At 41.5% G+C, this 23635-nt stretch overlaps 1 protein-coding gene and 1 long non-coding RNA gene across 5 annotated transcripts in view; one reads left to right on the forward strand and one right to left on the reverse strand.

Moving 5' to 3' along the window:
- Positions 1-1324: 1324 nt before the first annotated feature.
- TRIM34 (tripartite motif containing 34) overlaps positions 1325-23635 on the reverse strand; it is a 38060-nt gene continuing 15749 nt past the window's right edge. For 2 of the 4 annotated variants that reach the window (XM_019438034.2, XM_019438033.2), the window contains exons 6-13: positions 22253-22353; positions 21924-21950; positions 9306-9778; positions 8569-8664; positions 7697-7927; positions 3471-3493; positions 2320-2423; positions 1325-1729 (exon numbers count right to left, since the gene is read on the reverse strand). In XM_019438034.2, coding sequence (XP_019293579.2) covers positions 1710-1729; positions 2320-2423; positions 3471-3493; positions 7697-7927; positions 8569-8664; positions 9306-9778; positions 21924-21950; positions 22253-22353 — 1075 coding nt within the window. In that variant the 3' untranslated portion in view covers positions 1325-1709. Of the gene's footprint in view, positions 1730-2319; positions 2424-3470; positions 3494-7696; positions 7928-8568; positions 8665-9305; positions 9779-14801; positions 14997-17951; positions 21398-21923; positions 21951-22252; positions 22354-23635 lie in introns of those variants that run through there. The other 2 variants (XM_019438037.2, XM_019438036.2) reach the window with 2 other exon arrangements.
- On the forward strand, positions 1893-7524 carry LOC109260050 (uncharacterized). Its single transcript, XR_002076827.2, has 4 exons — positions 1893-1953; positions 3835-3959; positions 4682-4779; positions 7291-7524. It is a non-coding gene; the product is annotated as an uncharacterized LOC109260050 (long non-coding RNA).

Genomic DNA, 23635 nt, shown 5'->3' on the forward strand with positions numbered 1-23635 from the left:
GAAGTTATTTTATTTCTTAAAACAAAATGAAGGTACTAATGTTGAAAGAAAGCTAATATGTATTCTTAAGATCATTTATTTTGGTCACAGTGAGAGGGAGCCAAAAAATGAAGACACCTTATTGGATCCTGTTTATGTACTAGAAAACATTGTTTGTTAATTTTCACAATTCTATATCAGGTACTTTTTTTTTCTTTTCTTTTTACAAATGAGAAAACTGAATCCCACAGAATTTCATGAGACACTGACACAGCTTATATTTTTTAGGAATTAGAGCAATTATTTATAATATTTATTAATAATTTGAGACACTTAAGATGCTTTATTTTTATTTTTTAATGTTTTATTTATTTTTAATTTTTTTTGAGAGAGAGGGAGAGACAGAATATGAAGCAGGCTCCAGGCTCTGAGCTGTCAGCACAGCACCCGACGAAGGGCTCAAACCCATGAACTGCAAGATCATGATCTGAGCCAAAGTCGGACGCTTAACCAACTGAGCCACCCAGGTGCCCCTAGATGCTTTATTTTTAATGACATTTATTTTCTCACAATGATCCTAAGTACAGTGCAGTTTTCACACCAAGCTTATTTTAAGAAAATAAACACAACATTAATGTATGTTATTCAAGGTTGCATTTGCTATGTGTGGAGAGAGGACAGGAACTCAGACACGCTGAACATAAACTTCCGTTCTTACTATTTATGATATTTTCTCATTTTCTCCCGAACTCTTTGATGAGTAAGAGGCATCATGAGAACACTGACACACCACTAAGGGTTCAGTCTTTAGTGAATAATTCCTACACTTAGGTCTTTGATAATACATCAAAATTGTTGAAAAAATTTCCTTCATCTTTTTAGTCATGACAGAGGAAATGGGATTGTAACAATCTGGCAGAGTTGTTCCGTCAATAATGATCTTTCTTTATGAGGCATCAGCCCTTTTTTTTCCGTTGGGACTATGGAAAATTATGAACAGATATTCTTTCCTAATGCAAACATCACACTGGGAAAAACATTCTTCAAGGCAAACTGTACACCCTGCTAATGAATGAAGGTGTTCACGTAGAGAAAAGGGAGGCAGCAAGGGACACACGGTGAGACAGACTCAGTGCATTAGGTGTACCTAAGGCAAACGCAACTACAAAGAAATAAGTAGGGGTGTAAGAAGGTTCAAGAGCTTGGCGAGCACAGAGTCATGGGGGTCAGTATATTTCCCAGGGTTGAAATACAGAAAAGCTTTCTGAGAAAAGGAACATGAAGAGAATTTATAGATGAGAAACCTATAGTTTGTGACATTGTAAAAGGAGACGGTGCCAGCCTTGTAGTCTAGGAAAACTCCAACACAATGGGGAGGAACAGGCAAGGCCAGGATTAAGATGAAGGGGTCAGAGAAGGAGGACTCCTCAAAAGCATTATATTCAAGTTGATTCTGTAACCCTTTAACGCAGTAGCCATATTAGGTTGATACCCAGAGTAAACATATTGGTAATTTTAAGTACGTCTAACATGAAATTTCATATTGGATTCTGGGCATGTTCTATCATATACCCCCCAAGATCAAACTCCCAGTAATGTTTCCCCGAACTGATAATCAGGGGGCCCGGGACACCATAATCGCTGTTACACGCATTATATGATTTCCAACAGCACATATCTCTCATTGGTCTTCGTCCCGTAGAAATGCCAAAATACGTCGTATTTTGGGGTCAGTGTGGAATCACGTGAGCTGCAAAAAAAGTACAGGGTTGGGTGAGGGATATGACATAGCTTTATTTGTGACCCTGTGAGAGGGATCTGATCTTGGGAATAACTGGAGTGGGAACTATGAAAAATCTGTCTTCGGGGAGCAGTATAACACTGAAGAAGCACAATATGTACGTTATGTGTTACAGGGGAAAATATGGGTCTCAGAACATAAGACCTACTAGGAATGAAAAATTCTGAAAGATGGTAAGTACAAGGTGGCGTGATGATACTGATATCTCCTTACCTTGCTAGTGCTAAACATGTGTCGGCTCTCAAAAAACAAAAAACAAAACAAAACAAAACCCCATAATCAACATAAGCAAGGGAGGCAGCCCTGAAATCTCTTTCCCCTGAAGATCAGGGGAAAGACTGGGGATGATGGTGAGATAGTGAACTGGTGAAGGAGAGTATGAACCAGACACCCAATGAAATTATGACCATATCATCAGCACAGGACATCCAGTCTCCTTTGTCTTCTCTCTCCATACCCAGAAATTGTGCCCTTTTCCCCATTTAGCCCCTGCCATCACAAGACTCCCACAGCCACCCACTTGCTCTAACACTCCTCACCTTTTTTAAAGGCTTGTATTATCTCTTTCAGATCAAGAGCTCGGAATGTGTTCCTTTGTCCCTTGAGAAAAGTTTTTGGTTTCTTCAGACTCAAGACCCTGCTCCTAGGGATGACAAAAATTGAACCCCACACTTCTGACTTTTTGTCCCTCCACACAACTTTTTATCTTCACCCCATTGAAGCGCTTGAACCCTGAATACCCTGAGAAAGAACAGGAAACTTGTGACCTTAGAGTCAGGGAAAAGTGTTCACACCTACCCTCTCTCAGTTGCCTTCTGTGTGACCTTAGGAAGGTCTTGACCTCTCAGAGGCACAGTTTCCAAAATTAAATCATGAACCTCTCCCTCTCTAAATCCTAGAAATCATGCAAAATTACATGAAATAATGGATATAACAAAACAAAACTTTGGTACCTTTAAAAAAAACTTAAACTCTGCTTCCCAGCAGGAAAGCCCTCAGAATAACATCTGAGCTTTCAGGTTTTCTGGGAAAGTTTGCAAACACTTGGAACTTGAGCACCAAACTAACGATGGCCTGAATTTCCTGTGTTAGGAAAAAACTCGATGTTGTCACATAGGTGTGCAAAATTGAGACACAAGGATGCCACCTTTCCAATCTGGCTTCCAATGTATGAGATCAAGATGGATCACTTGTGTATACTAGGGCCAAAATATTTCTTGAGATTCGAGTCTGTTTTTGGAAATCTAAGAGCTGCATAGAAGGTCTCTTCCATTCCAAGGGCAGAAATTTAAATATAAGGGAGCTGTCTCCAACTCTGGGTGCTTGGCAGATAAAGAAGATATGACATTCCCAGGATAAGCCAAGCGCCTAAGAAATATGAGAACCTGAGTTAGATATGGGCATGCAAGGTGAATAAAAGCTATCATGTCACAAGGGTCTGCCACGCCTTAGCCTTGATACTGCTACTGACCCAAACTGTGTGACTTCCCACCACCCAAATTCTCTACCACAGAGCCTGGTCTATTCTCAACAGTTACAGAACACTCAAACCACAATTTGTGAACAGAAATTTCACATAAAACTATACATCCAAATTGTCCGGCCCTGAGAAATGTTTTATTCTAACTGATCACCACAGAACTCTAATGCCTTTAAACCTCTTTCACCATCTCTGATCCCCCACACATACCTTTCCATGAGGTGATTCACATCCTAGGGAGAAAAGGGAAAACATGAGTCAAGAGGTAACAGGTCCTCCCCACTTACAAAGCATCATCACATCCCCACCAACCCTACGGTGGGAATAAAGATGGTCCCAATGTGAGAGCAAATAAGTAAAGATAAGACCCAGGCTAATCATTCCAGAAGACTCATGTGAGGTTGTCAGATTTCCTAAAAGGTAGAAACAGCTTTGAGCCTTGTGGAAGTAAAGCATGAAGCTTCTAGTATCTGGAGTGGAGACATATTTACGAGGAAAACAACAGTTCCATAATTTTTTCCCCAAGTGCATGAGATGATATGAATAATGCATGGCTCTTTCATTTATTCAATAGAAACGTAAGGGGATTTGCTATTATTTGCCAAACAACAGGATAGTCTTTGGAGAATCAAAGATGAGTAAATAATATCCCTCAAGAGGTTTCCATGCCTTTGCTGAGGATACGAGCAATATATGAAGGTAGGCATTTTTCAAGTCTCTCTTCTCATTACACGCTATCTGTAAGTGACCTTGTCCACTCCCTTAAGTTCAACACACACCCATGTCCACTTAATTTCCAACCCTATGTTTTTACTCAGTTTTGTCTCTTAAACGCAGGTTAATGATTTCAGTAGTGAACAGGCCACAGAAACAAGTAGGTTAGGATGTCTAATATGTAACTTACCATTCACCAACCAAACCGTCTCCTCCCTTACACTCCATTGTTCATAAGGTTGCCAATATCCATTCAGTCACTGTCCTAAACATTACAATATTTACAACGCACTTCAGTCTCCACCAAGCAATTCAGTCCACATTCTTTGTCTAATTTTTTAAAGTTTTTATTTAATTATTTTTAATTTTTTAAATGTTTTTGAGAGAGGGAGAGAGAGAGAGTACAGGAGAAAGGCAGAGAGAGGGAGAGAGAGAATCCCAAGGAGGCTCCATGCTGTCAGTGCAGAGCCTGACACGGGGCTCGATCTCACAAACTGAGATCATGACCTGATCTAAAATCAAGAGCTGGACACTTAACCAACTGAGCCACTGAGGCGCCCCAAGTTTTTATTTAACATTCCATTTGGTTAACATACATACATAATACATACTCATAATACATACATACATAACTCATACATAGTATGAGTTCAGTTTAGTCCACTTTCTTAAAGGTTTTAGCCATCTGATTTTCTTTATCATCACAGATATTGCTTCATTTGTTTGAACAAATATCTACCAGTATATTTGATGTCCTCTACCTCAGACTTCACGTCTCTCATGTCACCAAAAACTAGGCCAACAGGTGGGTCTACAAGGGCCATTAAAAATAAATGCTCTCTGTATTAGGGCTTTTGTGTTGTATATGACAAAAATCAAAACTAGATTAAGTAGAGAAAAGGATCTGGGGGCAGTTATAACTTTAATGAAAGCTTAATTTTGAAGCTCAAACCCTGTCATCAGGACCCTATGTCTTTCTCCAAATTCTACTTATTCCCTCTTAATTGACTTTATTCTCAGTTCATAAAGGAAACATGAATCTCCTGATATAAACTCCAGAAGAAAAAAGAACTTCTCTTCCCAATTAAAACAAAAAAAACCTCTTATGGCTGCATGGCACTGCCCTGCATTGGATCAGGTGCCCATATTAAAAGTATCACTGTAGGGGCGCCTGGGTGGCTCAGTCGGTTAAGCGTCTGACTTTGGCTCAGGTCATGATCTTGTGGTTTGTGGGTTCAAGCCCTGTGTTGGGCTCTGTGCTGACAGCTCAGAGCCTGGAGCCTGCTTCAGATTCTGTGCCTCCCTCTCTCTGCTTCTCCCATGTTCGTGCTCTGTCTCTCTATGTCTCAAAAATAAATAAACGTTAAAAAAATTGTTTAAATCATGTATCCAATAATTAAAATTGGTATTAAAATTAGTATTAATCTGAGGTAGATGATGATAGGGTAAGAGGCATGCTGTAATCACTTGAATAACCACTATGGGGGAAAAAAACTAACACTGAAACAAAACAAAACAAAACTCCCACAGAAATAGGAAAATTTAAAATTAAACTTAAAATATTTGTTTAACTCAAACAAAGCTAGTCAAGGGAAACCAGAACAATGAAAACTACAGGCAACATATGGAAAGAAAATAGCAATATGATAAATTTAAATACAACACCAAAAATTGTATTAAATGTTATTGTTTTAACATCCCAATTAAAAGGCAATGATTATACGGGTGCTTGGTGGCTCAGTTGGTTGAGCATCCAACTTTGGCTCAGGTCATGATCCATATTTTGGATCCAAAGACACAAATACAGTAAAAAGATAGAAAAATATATACCATGCAAGCAGTAATCACAAGATAGCTCAAGTATTTATATTAATACTAGACAAAATAGACTTTAAGACAATAAATATTATGAGAGAATGAAAGGGAAGTTTCAGAATGATAAAAGGTTCAGTATGTCAAGAAAGGATATAACAATTATAAATGTATGTGTACCTAACAGCAGAGCTTCAAAATACACAAAGCAAAACTGAAAGGATTAAACAAAAATAGACAATTTAGTAGTTGTAGATTTCAATAGCTCACTCTCAATAACTGACAGAATAACTTGTATGAAAATCTGCAGATACAGAAGACATGGATGATACTATCAACCAACTTGACCTAACTGACATCTATAGACTATTGTATCTAACAAACGCAGAATATACGTTCTTCTCAAATTCATATAGAAAAAGTTTGTGGACATACACTATTTTAGTCCATGAGACAAGTATCAATACATTCAAATACTGAAATAATAAAATATGTGTTTTCTGACTGCAAAGAAATTAAATTTGAAATCTGCGGCAGAAGAAAAAGTGAGAAATCAAGTATTATTAAATTAAACGCACACTTTCTAGGGATTTACCCAAAGAATACAAAAATACAAATTCAAAGGGATACATGCACTCTAATGTAGCATTAGAGCTGCATTATCTACAATAGCCAAATTATTGTAACAGCACAAGTGTACACTGACTGATGAATGGATAAAGATGTGATATCTATATGTAACGGGATATTACTCAGCCATAAAAAAAATGAAATCTTGTCATTTGCAACAACATGGATGGAACTAGAGAGTATTATGCTAAACGAAATAAATGCAATGCATTTATATCATTAAATACTATTATCAGAAAAGATGGTCTCAAATAAGTAATGAATGTTTCTACTTTAAGAAACTAGAAAAAGGATGGCAAACTAAACCCAACACACACATACTCACATTCATGCGTGCATACACATACATACACAAAGGAAACAATAAAGATAAAAGCAGACACAAATGACACAGAAAGGTTAAAAAAAACCCTAAAGTCAATGAAATAATAGTTGATTCTTGAAGAAAATCAAGAAAGACAAATTGACCAAAGACAACTAAACTGACCAAAAAAAAAAAAAAAGAAAAAAAAAAAGAAAGAAAGAAAGAAAAAGAAAAAAGCACACCACCAAAATCAGGAATCAAAGAGGGGACATTACTGTGAGTGTTGGAAAAGCTAGAGGTATTATAAGTGATTATTACGACCACCTTTATGTCTATATATCAGGCAACTTAGAGTGGAATGATCCCTACAAAGACATATATTACAAAAACTGACTTAAGAACTTCAACAAAATGTAAATAAACCTAATACATATTTTTAAATATTATTTTAAGTCTTTTACAAAAGAAAAGCCCAGAATGAGATGGCTTCACTGGGTGAATTCTATTGAATGTTTTAAGAATAAATAATACTAGTCCTTCACCACTTACTTTTTGTTTGTTTGTTTTCAGAAACTAGAAAAGGAGGGAGAAGAAAAATCTTAGTTCATTCTATAAGGGAAGAACAAGTCTCAGGATGTGAAGTTCATTTGTCTGTGACCAAGCTGAATCGGGAAGAGGTACCAGATAAGTCCTTAGCACTAGATCACAGATAACAGAGGCCCATAGACTATCCCTGGATACGAAGCAAATTCTCTCCACAGTCAGATTTCTGCACTGCACTTGATAAATAAATATGCAATTGTTCCTTGCTATTTATTCCTATAAGCTCTGACAGAGATGCAGGAAAGGGGTACTCTGCAGGGCCAAAGGAACCTTAGAGTCACCACCAGGAAGAGCAAAGCAACACAGGAGAGAAGGAAACTTGGTCTTCATTTTTCTCAAATCTCAGGTGCTGGCGCTTCTTCCCGAGTCTTACCTGCAGCATGTCCATCGTTGACCCCTGCAGCTGATGTTCCAGATCCGAGATGAGGTCGGTCAACAGCTGGCTGTGCCGGGCCAGTTCATCCTCAGCTTCAGCCAGGCTGCCAAGAACAGCTTTCTCCTCGTTTTCCAAATTCTGCAGCTCCCTCAGCTCCTCATACTCCAGGATGTCCTTCAGTTTTTTAAACTGTGCCTGGATACTTTGTCTCTCAGTTTGCATTTGTTTCTTCAGGAATGAGAAAGAGAGAGAGGTACCTGGGCTATCAGGCCGAGACTAGGAACCAGAAAGAGAACTCCTTTCTTTGGAAAGTTCTCACAGGGAAATGAAATAGAAGCCAGGGAGCAATCCTTGGGAAAGCTAACTTTTCCTATCATCTTTTCTCCATCACATTCCAAAATAATGGCCTCAAGTTTGCATTATTGAGGCTAACCCTGAGCCCCAATGGGATCCCTGGGAGTGGCTTAGCTTTCACACAGCTGTCTAGGACAACCAAGTCTCCTCATATTATTCTTGACCCCCACCCCTTCACCCTTGGCTGAAAACTGAACGGTGCGGACAGAACCATGAGTCATTGCTAAATGTCTTCCCCTAGAAAGAGAAAAGACTCAAAATCACAACAGGAATGTAGCACAGAATTCACTAGCCATCTTCTATGTGAATACCTCCTTCTAAACATCTGTGTTCATTTATAATAGGTTCACTTCTCAGCCCCAACCCTTATCAGGGAAAGGATAAAGAAGAGGACCAATCAAATGACTTTTGGACATAGAAACTATCAGGGAACAAAAAGGAAGGAGGCTCTTTGTTAGTAAGGCCCAAGGTCCTGTCTAGATTTTTGTCAAACTCCCTCAGGAAACATCTCCCACCTTCCAGGAAGTTCTCTCTTCTCCGATACCAGCTTCCAACATCCTAGTTTCCTGCTGGTCTTCCTTCAGCTTCCATAGAGCTTCCTGGAGCTTCTTCTATGAGACAGGAATCACACCATAGTCAAGCTATGAGATTCCTCAGCATTAGCATAGGGTATAAATGAGGGGAAAAATCAGGCTGATCTCCGAAGAGACAAGAGTTTACAGAACCGGTGAAAATAGCAATTAGAATCCATGAGTTGGAAGAAAACTGGAGGTGGTGGTGAATGTGTTCTTTAAGACTCAGGTGATGGACATCACCATCCCCTTGTCAAAAGAGTGACTGATTCTCTTTGTACCAGAAGAACAAGCTGAATCCTGCAGCCAGGAAAGAAATTACATCTCAATCTACCCTACTGTTCGACTGTTCGACGGAGTGATGAGAGCCTCTCTTGGGCACGAAATCTCCACCCATCTAGCGCAAGATACAAAAGTATCTACTTTTGGTTAAACCTGTGTGGTAGGGTTACAGAAAGTTGTAATTGAATGGAACGGCCAAAAATGTTCTTTAGGCAAAAAACAAAAACAAACAAACAAAAAAACTGTCTTTCAGGTCTTGGAAGGTGAGAATAGAAAGACAAAATCACAGGCTTGGGCACAGCTCTCGGGTCTATGGTGACAAGGGAATGCAAGTTGAATACAAAGTGCTCATCAAGTATCGTTTTCTGCCCTGTATTTCCTCCATCCTGGTCTCTTACCTGGTAGTCCTGGGCAATCTCCTCCACGAGGACCGTGTGGTGACCGCGGTGCTCCTGAGACCGTTCGCAAAGCCAGCAAATGACCTTCCCATCCGTCTTACAGAAAAGCAGAAGTTTCTCTTCATGGCGCTCACAGAGATTTATCTTCTGCCCCTCCTCGGGGCTCACCTTGACCTCTCTGAGCCTCTCCACTATGTTGGCCACATGCCAGTTAGGCCGCAGCTCCCCAGTACAGTACCTGATTCGGCACACAGGGCATCTGCTTTCCCCTCCTTGGTTAGTCGTGGACTCCTTGGTCTTTGCAGTGATGCAGGCCTGGCAGAAGCTGTGGCCACAGTCTAGGCTCAGGGGCTGTGTTAGGATGTCCAGGCAGATGGGGCAGGTCACTTCCTCCTGTAAGCATTTCAGGAGTTCAGAAGCCATAGCAGCTGCTCCCTGTCCTGACTTCTGTGGCTCTTCTTGCTCACAGATCCCTGCATGATTGGGAAGGTTAAAAGGGGGCAGAATAAGAAAGGTAGGAATAAAATTACACTAATTGCGCAGAAATCGAGGACAGGCCAAAATCATATCGAAGGACAAGAAAGAAAAGGTGGAGAAACAAAAAAGGAGCGTGGGGACCTGGTAAACAGGACTTTTCTGTTTCAAGTGCATTACTCCTGGTTCATGTGACATGACAAATCCCATCTTTATCTGCGACGACTATTATTTTCCTTTTATTTTACTAAGCAAAAAGATGACCTGAGGCCTCCTCTACCAAGACCCTTGTGTGACCTACCATCTCTCTTGCTTTTTCTTTGCCATCTCCAAAACACAGCCCCACTGTAAAAAGCACCCATCCACATATGCCTTTGGGTTTTTATACCTGTCTTTCACTCAGCATGGATACTGCCCCTGACATCGGTATGACTCACTCTTACACTTCAGTAAACTCTCAACAAGTTCTCTTATCAAAAAATCCTGCTCTAACTTACAGTGTAACCATTGACATCACTTACGAGAAGTTTGCAGTGATTTCTCTTATCATGACATAATATATGACAGTATGTTTGTGTACACGGCAAAAGCAAACCCTTCATCAGACGTGTGAACAGAGGTGGTAAGTGACTTACAAAGATCATTTATCTTCAATACAGAGTTGGGATCAACTTAACGTATTCAAAGCCCTCCTACAGAGGTCTGTCCCCTATCCCAAAGAGCTCATCAAAGGCAAACAAAAGGACCCAATTAACACCCAGAACAATGGAAGGTGTGGGGATGAAGAGATCCAGACCAGCTGAGAGGTTCTGGGAAGTCCAGTGTTTATAACCAGTGAGATTTCAGCGTGGCCAGGAAATAAACCAGGGCCATTAACAGGAACCTAAAGGTGTGTATGTAGGGGGACAGTAGGGGAGATGGTATATACTCATAGGATCATATAAGTCAAATACCTGAAAAAAAAAATAGAAACACAGATGAAATGTTAGTCTTGACAAAGAAGTCTCAAAATATTGGGCAAGTTTATTGAATTAATTATCATTAATGATGAATTAAATGCCAGCAACTTGACTAATACCCATAAACACCAAAACAAGTCTAAACAGAGTGTTTAACCTAAACGAGCAAGGGGGGGGGGGGAGAGGGGGAGAGAGAGAGAGAGAGAGAGAGAGAGGGAGAGAGAGAGAAAGACTGAGAGAGAGGGAGAGAGAGAAAAATCAAGAAACAGACTCTTAACTATAGAGAACAAACTGATGGTTACCAGAGGGGATGTGAGTGGGGGATGGGTTAAATAGGCAAGGAGGATTAAGGAGGGCACTTGCTGTGATGAGCATAATGTGTTGTATGAAGCGCTGAATCACTATATTGTACACCTGAAACTGATATAACACTATATGTGAACCATATTGGAATTAAAATTTTTAAAAACAGAGGGTTTAAACCACTATGGACTTGGCATTCATAAATTAAATAATAGACCACACACACATACACACACACACACATACACAGCGTGTGCAAGAAGATGTGGAAAACACTAGTAGAGAGATGCACATACTATTGGGAAAACAAATAATGGGGTAAATAAAGGGTTATCCAAGAATTCCAACTTGAAAACAGAAGGGTTGAATTGAAAGCTGAAGAAAATGAAGGAAAGATGGGATGAGACAGGGGACACAATGTACTGGGTAGAGGAAGTGATCTGGTCAGAGAAAACATGTCACCTTGTATGAGTTTTAAAAGGTCAGTGTGGCTGGGGTGCAGAAAATTGCTGGGCCTTTGACATCACATGAGCCTTCAGTGGCCATCAAATAGAACACTCCCCAAATTACACAACGTTTAGGGAATCTTTTCCAAGAGCAGGGAGAAATTATCAAGGTTTTCTCATCAGAGAAGAGTAGGAGTATATTTAGCTCTGCACTCAGGCTGTGTGACAGATTAGGTGGATTCAGTGTGGAACTGGGAAGGTCAGGTGGGATGCCCACACAGCAACTCGGAGAAGGAGGATGATAGCTCGAGGGACAAGTTGATGAAGGAAATGGAGGGCAGCAAGTAAGAGTGAGAGATAAGATGAGGTAAAAGGATAGGGTTGGGAGTTGGGAACAAGGGGTTAACATCAGGCTTGGGATCTTTCTTCTGGTAAAGGTAACACTGGTTTACTCTTCTGGCGGGTAGTTTCTTGTTCGTTTTTCTGGGAAACCTACCAGGTTACAATGAAGCGGAAGGTCAGCTGTCTTGCAAGGCCACAATATTAACAGCAAAAATGGCTTGATGTGTAAAGTGCATTGGGACTAGGAAGACTTTATACACACCTTAAATGCCGGCTGGTAAGCAAAGACTCGCTTTTCACAAGGGGATTGTGACTCTTAGGGCCAAATAGGTCTTGTTTAGGCCCCTGGAAGCTGTACTCATGGGATTTCACCAGGTAATCAGCCCTTTGTAGCACTAGGATTATGGATGGCAGGTTCACCCACATCTACCTAGTCTGGTTTCTTAAGAAGCTGAGATACCAGGGATAAAATACCTCCTGTATCACTGTAAGGGCCATCACTGATGGCTCACCTAAAGCAGCCATGCCAGCATGCTGTGCCTCCTGTCCTCTGGCCCCCAGATAAGCTAAATGAACCTGGAGGTTTGCGTCTTGTCAGGTTGCATGGATGGAAATGGTGACCCAAAGTGGAAACTACTGCCAGTGGTCAGTCACCACAACTGCAGCTGGTGGGTGTCACACAGTGGTAGCACAATGACACTCATTCTCTGATGGCTCTGTGGCCACAGTCTAGATTCAGGGGTTCTGTCAGGAGCTCCAGGCAAACAGGGGTATGTGGCAAAAAACAGAGAAAGGGAAGATCTCAGTAATGATTAAGGTTCTGATGGCTGCCAAGGTTTGATGGTAAAGAACGATCTCCAGTATGAGACAACCGATAAGGTTTCCCTTTGCTCCACACAAGGGAGGGGAAAGCTATGAAGGCAGCATGGAGATAAATTTAAATCTACTAAAACTGTCCACTCATGCCACGTTCATCATGCATAAAGGAAACCTGATGAGAATAAGGCAGCCATGCCCTGCAAATATAATCCAGCTAATGGTAAAGATACCGAAAATAGTTCAAAGACCATATGAAGTAAGCCCCCAGCTGGAGAGACCATGGGTCAGATGAGGCTCTGACAAACAGGAAGATGAGAGGTAGGTATCTTATCAGAGGTAGATATTATATTATATGTACCTATTACATAATAAAATCTACCCCTATTACATGATAATATCTAGCCAAGCTATGTTATGAACATGGAGTGAGCCTCCAGTTATTTCTCATCCCATTCAAGATACAATCAGTGCAGAGAAGCATCAAGAGCCTTCTACGGGAGGGAGCAACAGCGAATGCATCCTGCTGTAGGGCTGTGGGGTTTATTTTCACACTAGGGCTATAAGGAGCTAATGACAAAGCAGCTGCTGTCACCACTGACACAGGAGGAGGAATGGGCAAAGGGGCTGGAGTTGCCATACATGGGGGAGGAGCTCACTGCTACTTAAGCCGTGACCCAAGGGCTCTGTGGCAATCTGGGAGATAGATACGGGAACATGAGTGGTATCTGCCTGATAGAACTCCCGGGTCAGCTGGCTGCCACAGGTGTCAGGACCCTACTCATGGGTCTTCTCCATACATCTGAGCTCGTGAGAATGCAAACTCGACGTGTTCCAGAGGCGAGAGCTAAGGACAAGCAAAAGGACATAAAAAGACAATTAACTATGTAAAAGTCCAAAGAGTAAAGATACACACAAAATTTGATTCTTTTGTGACTAAACCAAACTGTTTCTCTAAGTATGATGAAGCCACGAGTTATGGACATATATGGGAAAGAGTCACTTTGCTTAAGTAGAATGGGAAAAGAAAATTGTGCTGTTTCATTTGCCAGGTAGTCATCTAATACTATTTAATATGAACTCCTTATAAAACTAGCAAAATGAAAAAGGAAGCAGAAAAGTAAACAAATCGATTCTAAAACCCTGTGATCATTGGCATGACAAGAGGTGTACTATTTGAGTTCAGAAGTCGGGTGCCAGTCACTGACCAGTGGCTGAGAGGGGCACAAGGAATATGCAGCAGAGGTAATAACCTCCAAAATCAGCTTTGATAAAGTGACGTTTGGTCAGATGAAGTAAAGTCAGGCAAGGTGGGAGAAGAGATCTGACGTGACGGGTGTCCCCCATCCCGCTGTAAGGGGGATGCAGCTGTACCTCCTATGGAAGGGGGTGGAGTAAACAGAGGCTCCCCTGCTGTAAACTCCCTTCCCTCCTGGCTCTCAGGATTCTCTAACATACTTCTTCCCACATCTTTTTACATCGTTAACAACAATCAAACTCATTTTGTTTATTAAAAGTTAGAAAAGACCCCACGTCTGGAGAATGCTCCCCTCACTCCTGATCTCTCGGGCAACCTGTTTCCGAGGCAGATAAGGCCCGGGAGAAGGATGAGTAAGGTTGGTCATTCTCAAGGACCTTCTAGACGAGTTCACAGATGAAGGCTGCAGGGACTGCCGGTTATCACCCCACCAAGCTCCTAGGCACAGACAGGCCAAGGTAGTGAGAATTTATCTAGAGTCATGCAGAAATACTTTATTGTTAGGCGATAGGCATTCAAACGTTAGGATTCAAAGATCCTTCTGCCTTCGCTCTTGCTGTGGAGAGCAGGAACTTTCTACCTCTGAAAAATGGAGGATTCTGGCTTGTCCTCAGCAAGGTGCAATTCACACTTGCAGAATGGGAAGGAGAATCTCCAGGGTAGACTCTGCCTGGAGAAATGAAGGTTCCTTCCAAGAAAGAACAAAGCCCTTCCATTCCAGTCTTCACAGCTCCCCTCTTTGAGGACTGCGCCTCCTCCAGCCGGCCTTCCCCACCCTCCCCGCCCCCCACACCCCCTCCCCTACTTGCACCCCTACCGGGCACTCTCAGCAGGAAGGCTGCAAGCTGGGCGTTGCCCCGCCCTTCACAGCAGCTGCGAGACCCCACGTTAGACTCACCCCAAAATTCGGATCTTCTCCCCACCTCTGCCCTCCGCAAACTACTGCACACAGCTTCCGACACCAGGGGAGAAGTCGTGCCTCGCCGAAGAAGAGTAGAGGCAGACGTGGTCAGGATCCTGTCCCCAAACCAGGCGCTAATCTCCGCTGAGACCCGGAGGAGCAAAGTGAAAACGGAAGTTGAATTCTTGGGGGAAGGCAGGACAGGAGGAGAGGCCACCGACCAATGGGAGGCCTCCGCATAGGAACCCCCGCCCCCCCCCCGCCCCCCAGGAAAATGACCAGGTTTCCGAGCCGCGGCCGGATGGGCCCGGGATTGCGCTCCTGCTGCTCCCGTGCTTTATCAGGGTTAAGGCGGCCTTTGGAGAAGGAGGCTTACCCGAGCAGTGTAACTTCACACACACCTGCGTTTCCTTTTTCCGCTACAAATGAGCTGTCATGGGGAGGGAATAAAATTTCTCCTTTCCCACAAGGAGGACTCGCACTTGAGGCTGGCCTGGGGCGGCCACATGGGCAGGCTGTCTAACAGTTCCGCATCCCCCCGCTGGGGTCTGTGAATCTGACCGGTGTGTGTCCTCATCGGCGTGTGAGAGGGCAGGACTGTGCAAATCTGGCATTACCTCACTCAGGTGGTCAGTCAGGGGCTGTCACAGAGTGGTAGCACAGCGAAGCTGACCTTCAGATTGTGGATTCAAGACGGCCAAAAATGACGCTTTTTCTACGGAGGCTGGGAAGATGGAGCTGTTTCAAGTGTCACGTTGGGCAACGCATCTAATACTTTTCAGCATATAATCTCTAAAATCCTAGCATAATAAAAACGAAGCAGGAAAATAATCGTGAAGGTTAATGTCATGTGTCAACTTGACTGGCCCCGAGGTGCCCAGATTAAACATTTCTGGGTCTGTCTGGGAAGTGGTTGTTTCTAGATGAGATTATCATTCAAATCTGTCGACTCAAGTTGTCTTCACCAGTGTTGTTGGGCATCATTTAATTTGTTGCGGGGCCTGAGAAGAAAAAGGGATTCATCCCTTTTATTTCCTGCCTGCCTGCCTGCTTGAGCTGGGATACAGGTCCTCTCCTGTCCTTGGACTGGAATTTACACCATTACCCACCCCAGATCTCGAGGCTTTGGTCTCGGACTGACTTACACCACCAGCTTTCCTAGGTCTCCACTTCGCAGCCACCAGATCCTGGAACTTCTCAGCCCCAAATAATCATGTGAGCCAATTCCTCATAATAAATCTCCTTCATATTGGTTCTGTTTCTCTGGAGAACCCTAACAATTCTGAAATTCTATGTCAAGTGGCATCGGTGGTGAAGTGTGATAATGACAATGATAACGAAACAGGGGAGCTGTGCAGTTTCAAAGAATGCATGCCAAACAGTGATGTAGGAGAGCCAACTGTACAAGGAGGGTGTTGTAAGAGTGATAATGTTTAACATTTTTTTTTAATTTATTTTTAAAGGAGAGAGAGAGTGCAAGCAGAGGAGGGGCAGAGAGAGAGGGAGACACAGAATCTGAAGCAGGCTCCAGGCTCTGAACTGTCAGCACAGAGGCAGAGGCAGACAGAAGGCTCGAACCCAGGAACGATGAGATCATGACCTGAGCTGAAGTCAGACGCTTAGCTGACTGAGCCATCAGGTGCCTCTGATAATGTTTAAAAAGTCAACTTTAATCCCAAAAGACCTGGTCAGATAAGAGGAAGTCACTGTAAAAAAAAAAAAAAAAAAAAAAGGAGTTTTGATGGGATCTGCAGTCTGAATGAGTCAGTCTGGAGTGTAGCTGTCATTCACAGGAGGAAAGGTAGTTAAAATAAAGAAGCTTTCCTACTCTCGCTTTTCTCATGGGTCTTAGGATATTGTTAACATGCCCCTTCTTCTGATGTCCTTTCATATTATTTAACACCAAACAAGCATCTCATTTTGTTTTATTAACAGTCGTCAAGATGCCCCTTATGGAAATCCTTCCTATGTGCTCTGGCTGATCTCCCAGGTGAGCTCAGTTTCTGGGTGGCAGCAATGACCCAAGGAGAAGGATGAGCAAAGTTAGTAATTTTGTGTGTGTGAGCTGCTGGAGATCTCGGAGTTTGAATTTGGAAAACTTGTAGAACTAGAAAACACCAAAGAAGCTGTAGAGGGACTGACTGTCACACCATTAAGGTTCCCAGACCCGGGGACAGGGTGCTAGGAATTTATGTGGAGAGCACTGCAGAAATCCTACATGATTAATACTGACAGGCGTTAAATTGTTAAGCTTCAAAGAACTTTCTGACTTTACCCTACTGTCTTCCTCATAGCATCTTTTGCATCCCTGAGCAAAACCAGGCCTCTCTCTCTCTTCTGTTCCACTCAGTGCACAACTGGTCCAGAGTCCTGGGCCATGGCCCACAGAGATGCCATAAGTTCTTTATCTAGGGCTTCCTTTGTTTGAATTTCTCTCTGGCAGTCCTTGCTGAAACAAGGGTTACTTCTGGAGGTGAGGACTCAGCCACTATACCTTGAGTTAGAAAATGAATATGCAGGGCGCCTGGGTGGATCAGTCAGGTGAGCGCTGATTTCAAGGTTCATGGGTTTGAGCCAGGCATTGGGCTCTGTGCTGACAGCTTGGAGCCCGGAGCCCACTTCGGATTCTGTGTCTCCCTCTCTCTCTCTGCCCCTGCCCCACTTGTGCTCTCTCTCTCTCTGTCTCTCAAAAATAAACATTAAAAAATTAGGGGAGCCCGCGTGGCTCAGTCGGTTAAGCATCAGATTTCAGCTCGGGCCATGATCTCATGGTCTGTGACTTTGAGCCTCGCATCAGGCTCTATGCTGACAGCTCAAAACCTGGAGCCTGCTTTGGATTCTGTGCCTCCCTCTCTCTCTGTCTTTCTCTCTCTGCCCCTCCCCGGCTTGTGCTCTGTTTCTCTATCAAAAAAAAAATAAACATTAAAAAAATTTAATTGAATATGCAGAAGTGCAAAGCAACAGAGAGAAATGCAACAGGAAACCTACTGTATTACTGATATTATCAGTGGCAATATCAGTGGCCACCCCCAACTTCAAGTTTCATGAGGTTAGGCAGGGACCTTCCCTATTTTGTTGCTTATTGCCTCAGATCTATTAGAAGTCATTTCATATAAAGAATGATAAATAGATAGATACACAGATATATAATTTTAAAAATATTTTTAATTGAATGGAACATCTTGATGATAAATCATGCTTCTATACACTGTTCTTGCTCTGAACACAGTTGCTGCCACATCATAGAATTCAGTTACTCTTCTGGTATCAATAACATATATTGGATTCCCCTTTGATCATTTTTTATTGAAGTATAATTGACATACATTATATTAGTTTAGGTGTACAACATAATGTTTCAACATTTGTACACATTGTGAAATGTTCACCACAATAAATCAAGTTCCTATCTATCACCATAGGGAATCAAGAAAATGTTTTCTTTCCTGTGATGAGAACGTTTAAGATTTACTTTTGTAGCAACTTTCAAATTTGCAACACAGTATTATTTGCTATAGTCATCAGGCTGTATGTTACATGAGTTATTTTATAAGTGGAAGTCTTTACCTCTTGATCCCCTTCATCCATTTTGCCCACCTCCAAACCCCCATCTCTAGCAACCACCAATCTGATCTCTGTATCTATGAATTTTGTTTTATTTGCTTGTTTGGTTTTTTAAATTACACATATAAGTGAAAACATATGGTATTTGTCTTTCTCTGTCTAAATTCACTTAGCATTACACCCTCAAGGCCCACCTGTGTTGTTGAATGTCAAGATTGCATTCTTTTTTATGGCTGAGTAGTATTCCATTGCATATATCTCACATCTTTTTTATCCATTCATCCATTGACGGGCTCTGGGTTTGTTTCCACATTTGACAAATTTTAATCAATTTTTCACATCTCCTCTTTTCTTCCTACGGTTTACGTGGATTGGTGTTTTATCTGTTTCCACCGATATACTTTAACCACGTTAACTTTTGCTTTATTTACCCTAAGATTTTCTCAAATGCAAAAAGTATTAAAAATCCACGGGCCAAAGGGGGAGATATTTCATTAGATTCCTCTGCAAGCAGGAGATGTAATGACTGGAGGGGAAATACAGAGCCCCAAGAAAGATTTCTTTTTCCCGGTAACTCAGAAGATAATAAGCTGGAATGTGGAACATAGACACGTACTCCGCTCTGGTGAGAAAATATGTTTGGTGGGAGAAGCATAGTAAATTCAGATGTTCCGCTTGCCCAAGTTTTCAGGTATCTTGACAGGACCTGACCTCGCCACTGATTTCTCTCAGCTGCAAAGCTAATGTTTCCTAAGAATGTCTCAAGATACTGACCATGGATGTGGGGTCATTTCAGAGATTCAGATGAAGAGGAGTAAAACCATGGATATTGGATCTGTGCAAGGATTGGCAAAGGAAGAAGTACTGGGTAGAGAAGAGGTCCTTGGGTGAGGAAGCTCATTTCTTGTGAACACTGCAATCAATACCACTATGCTGCACTCGTCACACAGCGAGACTCTGAGCTCTCCAGTCCCCTCCAGTTTTAACCAGATATACGTAAAAACACATCTATTCCTACTATGTCTGCATTAACCATCCTACTCCATCCCATTATTCCCTTTCTGAAATATGTGGGAATGCAAAATGGTATAACCACTTTGAACAAAATCTGGAAGTTTGTATAAAAAAGAAAAAAAATACTAAAATTCAACAATTGAACTTATAGCTTAGGATACCCAGGACAAACAAAACTTGTTCTGTTTCCACAAACAGAGGTATTTATTCTAATAAAACAGTACCTGTTACCTATGCGTCAACACTATGAACCTTGAACAATTGTAAGAACAAAACAAAAAAGATGAAGGCACTAGAGAGTGACAAACACTAGAATCTACAGTGTAATCGACCATGGGAAGAAGGGAATACTACTGGAGGAGTTTCCTGGTTTTGTGGGTTTTTATTTGAAAGCAAACCTCAATTAGTAGTAAGTAGGACATTAAAACTCAGCAACATACAGACTTATTAACTTGAAGAGCAAGAAGAATAATTTGAGGATGTACCTGCAGCTGAAAAATGGCAAAAGAATGTCTGTAAAAGAGAGATCCAGAGAAGGAAATCCCAAACTGTACGTACACACTCAGCAACAATCAGAACTACACATGTTTGAGACAGATACCAAGTAGCCCAAATAGAGCTACAAGAACTGACTAGAGATTTCACCTGCTGCAAAATGCAGGGCAGAATTTAGGACTTGAGTTCAACCAAGTTAACTACCTGAAGAAAAAAATATTCTCCAGAAAAATTAACAGAATCCAGAGTCTTTACATCCCATTCACAATTCCCCTGGGGGAATTTTAGGTACATGTTAAAATTGTTTAACATACAAAGAAAATAGAAAACATGGTCCATACTCAAGAGCAAAAGCAATCAATAGAGATCAACTCCAAGATAATCCAGATATCATATTTACAAGGATTTACAACAAAAAAAGACAAGGACTTAACAGTAGTCCTTAAATCTAAGGTTAAGGTTATGAAAGAAAATATGGTTGTACTAATGAGCAAATAGGAAATGTCAAAAGACAAATAAAAATAGTTTTGTTAGTTGAAATTCTAAAACTAAAAGCCATAATCACTCAAAAAATAATGTAGGACTGGCTTAAGAGAAATTCAGGATCACAAAAGAAAGACTAAGTGAACTTCAAAGTAGATTAATACAAATTATCCAATATGAAAACAATGAACAGAGCCTCAATAATCTGTGAAAAAAAAATATCAAGGTACTGACATAGGCTTAAACCACAGAACAACTACTAAAATACAACAATAACAAAACTATAAAGGTAGTTGAATTAAATGAGAAACAAAAAGGTAAAAAGTGCACATTCATTTTACATACATGCAGAAAAGCATGCACAAAGACATTCTAAAATAAAAGGAGAAAGGATGGAAGCGGGTAAGCTCAGGTGTAGATGAGCCCAGGACAAGAGGTGCCACACAGAAGTGGATGAGAGACTAAGAAGGTTCAGGAGCTCGGTGGGCACAGGGTGATGGGGCCTGGACAGTTCAAAGGATTAAAATATGGATAAGCAGTCTGAGAAAAGCAACATTTAGAAAATTTGTAGATGAGTGATCCATGGTTTGTGACATTGAAAAATGAGACAATGCCTGCTTCATAGTCTAGGAAAACCCCAACATGACAGGGAGGAACAGCCATGGAAAGAGTCAAGACCTTGGGATCAGATGTGTAAGACTCCTCAAAGGCTTTATACTCAAATTTATTCTGTAACCCAATAACCCAGTAGCCAAATTGAGGTTTGTATCTGGAGAAGACATTTTGATAATCTGTGCCTTGTCTAACAGCATATTTTATATTACGGAAACATGTTCTACAGTATACTCCTAGGATCCAAGCAGTCTTCTTGGACACATCTATTTCCCAGTAATGTTTCCCTGAAGAGAAGTTTTGGGAGCCCAAGATACCATAATTATAAAATTTAACAGGCCAAATTGGCATAGGTATTACTTGTCTCTGATCTTCTGAAAGGACAAGGTTTAAATTTAGGTTGATTGGATTCAGTGTGATGTCCACTGTAGGGAAAAAAAAAATTATAAGATCAGGTAAGATATATGAGATAGATTTATCTAGTGAAGAGGGACCATGGGAAGAGACCAGGTAGAGCTTGTATTATGGGTTGGGGAAGGGGGCAAAACACTGGAGAAATGTATTTATATATATATATATATATATATATATAGAGAGAGAGAGAGAGAGAGAGAGAGAGAGAGAGAGAGAAATATATAATATTATATATATTATACTAAATATATATAGAGAAATATATAATATTATATATATTATACACATATATAATATAGATAAACACATGGGGCGAAGATCATGAGATCTCTGAAATCACAAAAAAATTCTTTAAAGTAAGCTTCACACCCAGCACAGAGCCCAACATGGGACTTGAACTCACGACCCTGAGATCAAGACCTGAGCTGAGATTAAGAGTTGGACGCTTAACTGACTGAGCCACCCAGGTGCCCTGAAATCACAAATTTCTGAAAGGGGATCAGAACCCAGGGATTTGAAGAACCAGTAACTTCTTACCCCAGTAGCACTGGACATGTGTTAGCTCTGAAATGATAAAAGATTCAATGATGTTGATTAGAAGCAAATGATTAAGCACCAATACCTATCTCTTCTCCAAAGAAGGGCCAGCAGACGGGAGCCCTGGTAGACCATAAACTGGTAATTGAGATGATGAACTGGACACCTAGCTATTCCCCCTTAGATATAACCACATCTCCTAAAGCAATATCCCTCCTTCTCTGAAAACCCTCCTTTCTATCCTCTCTTTGAAACTATACCAGCTCCCCAGTTAAGTCCCTGACACCACAGGGCTCCCATACCCGCCCTCCTGTCCTGGCTCTCCTCACCTCTATGTATGCGCAGCATTGCCCTCAGATCTGGAGCATGGAATGAACTCTTCAGTCTTCTTGAAACAGTTTTTGGCTTCCTTAGTGTCCAGATCTCACTCCTAGGCATGACAAAAAAATGTTGTTCCTGTATCTCTTTCCTTGTATCCTAACAACACAGCTGCCTTCCTCTCTCCTTCCATGCCACTGATGCACTTGATCCCTCCTCCCTCAGAAGCCTGACCTGGGAGGAAGGGAGAATCCTGATGCTGGAGCCAGAAGCAATGTGCTCATGTCTCCCTTCCCATTTGCCATCTGTGTGACCTTGGGAAGGTTTTCATCTCAAAGAAACAGTTTCTTCTTCTAAAAATGGAATAATTAACCCCTTTCTTGATACCTCGTGGACATAATAGAAAATTTGATGAAATAATGTATAGAAAAAGCCTTAGCTACCTCTAAAAAAGGTAGGCAATATGTCGGAAATTCATCACGGTGGGTCTTTCATGGAGAGTTCATAGATGTGTGCTCCCAGGCAGATAGATCAGTAGTGAGGCTGAGGATCCTATCTATGATGTGAGATCCATAGGTCTCTTTTTGAGAGCCTGTGAACTTGTGCCTTAGTCCAAAGCCTGAACCCCAGTGGTATGACCCACAAATAACATTGGAGATTTCTGGTGTTCTGAAAAAAGTTAAAAACCCTTGGTAAAGGAGAAGTATGACCACCAAACTACAAAGGTTAGTATTTCATGTGTTTGTAAGGAATTTAATGCTGTCAGGTGGATTGGCAACTTAAGCCACAAGAAATACACTTTCCCATATAAGCTTCTAATGTGTGTGAACGGGAAAAAATTAATTATATCACTAAGGTCAAAGTCACTAACCCTGGGGCTCATGTTTGTTTTTGGAAATCTAAAGAGAACCTTGTAAAATGACCTAATCTTTTATTTAAAAAAATTTTTTAATGTTTATTTATTTTATTTATTTTTTTTTATTTTCAACGTTTTTTATTTATTTTTGGGACAGAGAGAGACAGAGCATGAACGGGGGAGGGGCAGAGAGAGAGGGAGACACAGAATCGGAAACAGGCTCCAGGCTCCGAGCCATCAGCCCAGAGCCTGACACGGGGCTCGAACTCACGGACCGCGAGATCGTGACCTGGCTGAAGTCGGACGCTTAACCGACTGCACCACCCAGGCGCCCCAATGTTTATTTATTTTTGAGAGAGAGACAGACAGAACATGAGCAGAGGAGGGGCAGAGAGAGACAGAGACAGAATCCGAAGCAGGCTCCAGGCTCTGAGCTGTCAGCACAGAGCCCAATGTGGGGCTCAAACCACAAACCGTGAGATTGTGACCTGAGCCAAAGTTGGACGCTTAACCAATTGAGCCACCCAGGCTCCCCAAA

Source organism: Panthera pardus, unplaced genomic scaffold, assembly GCF_024362965.1.
Source record: "Panthera pardus isolate Hobbes unplaced genomic scaffold, ASM2436296v1 HiC_scaffold_12, whole genome shotgun sequence".
NCBI classification, from domain to species: domain Eukaryota; kingdom Metazoa; phylum Chordata; class Mammalia; order Carnivora; family Felidae; genus Panthera; species Panthera pardus.